The sequence below is a fragment of the Synchiropus splendidus genome, chromosome 5, assembly GCF_027744825.2.
Source record: "Synchiropus splendidus isolate RoL2022-P1 chromosome 5, RoL_Sspl_1.0, whole genome shotgun sequence".
NCBI lineage: Eukaryota > Metazoa > Chordata > Actinopteri > Syngnathiformes > Callionymidae > Synchiropus > Synchiropus splendidus.
Window position 1 is genome coordinate 6,204,854 of NC_071338.1, and position 5,347 is coordinate 6,210,200.

The 5,347-nt window shown below is 47.1% G+C and overlaps 1 protein-coding gene across 1 annotated transcript; it reads left to right on the forward strand.

The window, feature by feature from the left end:
* The first annotated feature begins 626 nt into the window (after positions 1 to 626).
* On the forward strand, positions 627 to 3,904 carry LOC128758975 (cytochrome P450 26A1). The gene is made up of 7 exons (XM_053865514.1): positions 627 to 1,360; positions 1,770 to 1,994; positions 2,072 to 2,353; positions 2,429 to 2,578; positions 2,666 to 2,800; positions 2,977 to 3,123; positions 3,201 to 3,904. Exons 1-7 carry the CDS (start codon positions 1,172 to 1,174, stop codon positions 3,537 to 3,539), a joined length of 1,467 nt encoding a protein of 488 aa, XP_053721489.1. The 5' UTR covers positions 627 to 1,171; the 3' UTR covers positions 3,540 to 3,904.
* The last annotated feature ends 1,443 nt before the right edge of the window (positions 3,905 to 5,347 follow it).

Below are 5,347 nucleotides of genomic sequence, written 5' to 3' on the forward strand. Positions count from 1 at the left end.
CTCTTTGCTCTGTCGGACTCTTCCTCTGACTATTCACAAGCGGAGGCGTGGTCAAGGTGAGGTCCTTAATTTCTGAAGGCTCCACTGAGATCAAAGGTCCTTTTAAATGATCCAGTGAGTAAATTGGGGGACTTCTCATGCTGACCACAGACACCACTCCTCAGAGATGTCTAAACTTGTCAGGGTGAAAACGCATGGGGGCTTGCGCCGTCACCCTAACAGGAAAACAAAGAATTCTCCAGCATCTGAGTGTGTGAAAGTGTTTTGAGTGTGGCTGCGGCAGTAGCTGCTTCTTCACTCCGGGGTGAACCTCGGGGCAGCGGCTGATCCATCCAAGTAACGCGCCATTGTAAACTCACACGCACGCACACACGTTATGGCAGGCCGTAAAAAAGAAGCGTCCAAATGCGGGGTGAGGATGCGGTGACTCTCTCTGCTCGGTGTTTACTTTTCGTGCCTGGAACTCCGGGACAACCCGTCCGTGCGATCCCACTCCAGTGCGCGTGCTCGTGCGTGGCCCGCCTGACCCAGGCTTGAACCCGCAGCGAGAGATATCGTTTTATAAGAAAGCGCAGACGCACAGGTTAAAGTCTTGACGCTACCAGGGGGCGGGTCTCTTTCGGCGGTGGCGGCGGCGTCACGCATCCCGGAGGAACCAGCCGGGTGACTCGACTCTGACTGCGGCCTGAAAAGTGGCCGGGATGAATGGCGCTCAGGGAAAATGGGGATTAGGACATTCTTCTCCCTGTTTTCCATACAGTCAGCGGCAGCGCCTGAATGCGGCCGCCCTGCAGGCACGGCCGCGGATCCAGGAGCGGGGCTTAACTCGGAGGTAATGAGTGTGTAAACGAGCTGCGCGGCGGCCAACAAAGACGTCTTGGGACGCGCGCTCCTTTGTCTGCGGGCGAGTCCTCACCTTTTCTCAGTGAAATCTGCGGCGGATTGTCTGCGTGCAACAGGAGGTAGGGATTAAAGATGCAACAAATGGTGGCGCGGTACTGGCCCGGGGGCGGGGCCCAGCGACACCCACAATTAAAGATGAACTTTGAGTGAACTAATTTATCTGAGGGAGGAGAAGGTAACGAGGCCGGCCGCTCCCGGTGCCGTATAAAAAGCCCAGAGGAGCCGCTCCGAGCTTCAGAGAGTCCACCGAGTCTCACCTGCCCACATCATGGCTGTGAACACGCTGCTGGCCACCGTCCTCTGCACCATCGTGCTGCCGCTGCTGCTCTTCTTAGTGGCCGTCAAGCTGTGGGAAGTTTACTTGACCCGAGGCAGAGATCCGAGCTGCCCGAGACCGCTGCCCCCCGGATCCATGGGTTTACCGTTCATTGGAGAGACGCTGCAGCTCATCCTGCAGGTAAGCCCATGTTTGTTTTGTTACAAACTCTTCATCATGTTATAAAAAAATCAACAGGTTATTGCAGTAATGGAGATGTTTCATGCAGAAAATCAATATGATGATGAAATGTCTTGTTACACTGAAGGTTTAACATCTGCTTGTTCCAATTTTAACATGAAAAAAGTCTTCATCATGAAAAAAATAAATCAACATTATCGCAAATGATGGTGAAATGTCTTATTGCAAATCACCTCAAGGTAACATCTGAGTGAGGCTCCTGACTAGAAATGATTTCTCAAAGAGCTCAATATTATTCTCCCTTTCACTGGGTGCGCTCTTCAAAATATCACCGTTATATGTGACGTTTTAATAAGTTAGATGATGTAAGGGATTGTTGTTCATCTGTTTTTTTTTTGTGTGTGTCCAGCGAAGGAAATTTTTGCAGATGAAGAGGCAAAAGTATGGCTACATCTATCGGACTCACCTCTTTGGGAACCCGACGGTCCGCGTCTCTGGCGGCGAGAACGTGCGTCAGATTTTGCTTGGGGAGCACAGGCTGGTGTCCGTGCAGTGGCCCGCCTCGGTGCGCGCCATCCTGGGGTCGGACACACTGTCAAACATGCATGGCACGCAACACAAAGGCAAGAAAAAGGTGAGGAATCCTTCAGTTGGGATTGGCTCTCTTTATTCTCACGATAAACGCTCACCTCTGTTTTCCTGCATCTCCAGGCCATCATGAGGGCGTTTTCCAAAGAAGCTCTTGAACTTTACATCCCAGTGATCCAGGAGGAGGTTCGTGCCGCAGTGGAGGAGTGGCTATCCAGGGACTCCTTTGTGCTGGTCTACCCTGAGATGAAGCGGCTGATGTTCCGCATCGCCATGAGAATCCTGCTGGGTTTTGAGCCTGAGCAGATTAAAACTGATGAGCAAGAGCTGGTGGAGGCCTTTGAGGAGATGATCAAGAACCTTTTCTCTCTGCCTATCGATGTTCCTTTCAGCGGACTGTACAGGGTAAGGTTCCTCACCTCTCCTTCTGACAACTGCCTGGTGCGGCATCAGTGCTAAATCAGTGTGTCTCTTGCTCAGGGTCTGAAGGCGAGGAACTTCATCCACTCCAAAATTGAGGAGAACATCAAGAAGAAGTTGCAGGAGACAAACAAGGAGTCCAAGCACCGAGACGCTCTGCAGCAGCTAATAGACAGCAGCAGGAAGAATGGAGAGCCCTTCAGTATGCAGGTAGCTACAGAAGAGCTTGAATGTCATCTACACAAAGACCATTTCTGCACGTGGACATGCTTTGAATGAAACTTTCTGCTCTTTCAGGCCATTAAGGAGTCTGCGACTGAGCTGCTGTTTGGCGGTCACGAGACCACTGCCAGCACTGCCACATCTCTCATCATGTTCCTCTCCCTGAACCCAGAAGTGATGGACAAACTGAGACAAGAACTCATGGACAAGGTATGTATTTACTTTATGGACACACAAGTAAAGAAATGAAGAGACTGGTGGATAAAAGGAAGCTGGCTGAGTGTGGATTGTTTGTACGGGTATTGAAAATATCCCTACTAAAATGACTGCTCTTTGGAGTGAGGCTCAGAGCAGCTGGAACTGAACAGACTGTTGTCATTGCTCAGGTGGAGAATGGAATGGACCTGCAGGGTCTGAACATTGAGTCCTTGGAGCAGCTCAAGTACACCGGCTGTGTCATCAAAGAAACACTGAGAATCAACCCACCGGTACCTGGAGGCTTCAGGGTCGCTCTGAAGACGTTTGAACTCAATGTAAGTGGGAGATTTATTGAATTAAATGGGGAAAAAATGACCTGCTGAGTGGGATCCTCATTGTTTCTGTGTTCCAGGGCTATCAGATTCCAAAAGGCTGGAATGTCATCTACAGCATCTGTGACACCCACGAAGTGGCTGACATCTTCCCGAACAAAGAGGATTTCCAGCCAGAGCGCTTCATGACCAAGTCCTCCAGTGACTCCTCCAGATTCCAGTACATCCCCTTCGGTGGGGGCTCGCGCATGTGTGTGGGAAAGGAGTTTGCCAAAGTTCTGCTCAAGATCTTCCTGGTGGAAGTGGCCACCAAATGTCACTGTACTCTCCTAAATGGGCCGCCGACGATGAAAACCGGACCCACGGTGTATCCTGTGGACAACCTGCCCACTAAGTTCACCAGCTATGATAACAAATGACTCTGAGACCACTAGTCATGGTACTTTGGAAGAACAGCTGCTGCTCAGAATCAAAGGCTGACCACTTCTTCGTTGCTGCGCCTGTGTTCCTATTTTTGTCATGACCTGTACAAAGTGTAGATGACTTGAGAATGTATTTTATATCTTCCTGTTAATATGGATTTGTACATATCTCCCTCCCGAGAGGATTTTACTTAACAAAAGGCACTATTTACTGACATTGAACACTTTACTGATCTCAGCGGTGTATCTATAGCAACATGTACATATGTAATGTAGAGTCTGTCTTTATAACTTTGTATTTACTGCAGCTTATTTAAGTGACGTATGTTATATTGGAGGGGATTTTTATTTAATAAAGCAAACTTCAGTGAAGAATCTTGGCCTTAGTGGATTGATTTGCTTCATCAAGTGTGTGTCCCTTAAAGAGAAGATTTGCACAAGCATTACCCAGCAGAAACTGCTGCATTACGGGTGCTGTCAAAGAACTGTGACTGGATTACAGGGTGAACGCCTTCATCCTGGGTCTCTGCACCTCTTCTAAAGTCACTTCAACTCTGACTGAGGGATTCCAAGATATAAGCTGCCCAAAGTGGAGAGTTCATTGACTTAGCTGGTCCTAGATCTGCCCTGAGGTCTCCCAGCGGGAAATGCCAGATAAACCTTCAAAGGCAGTGCCCGGATGTCGTCCTTACAAGAACCTCAAGCTGCTTTAACCAGCTCCAGACTAGCCACACGAACAGTCCTGCTTCTTCCAGAGCTCATTTTCTGCAGCCTCCACATTTCAGCCAGCTACATTCACCCCAGCGCATTTTCACCACTGCTGTAACCCTGACTTAGGTCCACAGTTACCTCACCCTCATGACAATCAACATACTTCCTGTTTCTTTGTTGTTGTTTTTTCAACAACAGTTTAACATTAAATTTCCTCGGACGACATCAACAGGAGGCCACTGTGAGTGTTCGCAGATATTCTGCTTCATGTTCAATCTTTGGTGACTTTCTGTACATCTATGCTGTTGACAACCAGTGAAGTGTGCCATGAAGCTCAGTTTTGACTCAGGAGAAGTACTTATATGATTTGATATTATTCACGCAGAACAAAAGGTTTGAAACCCAGTATAATAAGATGACAAGTTTCAGATGATGCTAAAGTCCATCTCCATCTGCAGTCGACTTATTATTTGACTTATTATTTGACTTATTATTCGTATTTATCCAATAGTTAAAATCAATCAATAGTAGCACATCTGAAAAGTCATATACAGTGTGTCCATGAAGTCATTCACCATTTCAATATATTACAAAGGCGATCTCTTGTATCAGACTTATACCATTGCACTCAAAGTTTTCATCAATGATGAAGGAAGGTGGCAGGAAGTCAGTCAATAACTGCAATAAAATAGCTGACTTCACCAATGTAACTGGGACAGAGTGTTGTCATTTGAATTTGTTCATACAGCCCTTGTTGCTCATGTATCTTTTGCTTTGCTTTGATAATAAATGTGTTCAATCGTAAAGAGACGTCATGGATCCATGTATCAGGATCTATCACAGTGGATGTGCATATAATGACTGTGAGCTTCCTCCCAGTATATATTTAGCTTTAGTCTTTGGGGTCAATTTAGTGGCCTGGGTTCTATTTAAATTAGGTTTAAAAGAAAGTAAATTGCTTGATGAAAACATTTAATATAATTAGTCTGTACACACAAGGAGCGTGGGTGGTCCCAGCGCAGACACACATTCCATTATCCACACTGAATCAATAAGTGGTGAGGATAAAGGAGAAGAAAATAGCAGCAAAATCT

Coding starts and splice junctions, on each gene's coding strand:
- LOC128758975 (XM_053865514.1), top strand. CDS start 1,172: ATGGCTGTGAACACGCTGCTGGCCACCGTCCTCTGCACCATCGTGCTG. Junction 2,354..2,428: donor CTTTCAGCGGACTGTACAGG/GTAAGGTTCCTC, acceptor TCTCTTGCTCAG/GGTCTGAAGGCGAGGAACTT. Junction 2,801..2,976: donor GACAAGAACTCATGGACAAG/GTATGTATTTAC, acceptor GTCATTGCTCAG/GTGGAGAATGGAATGGACCT.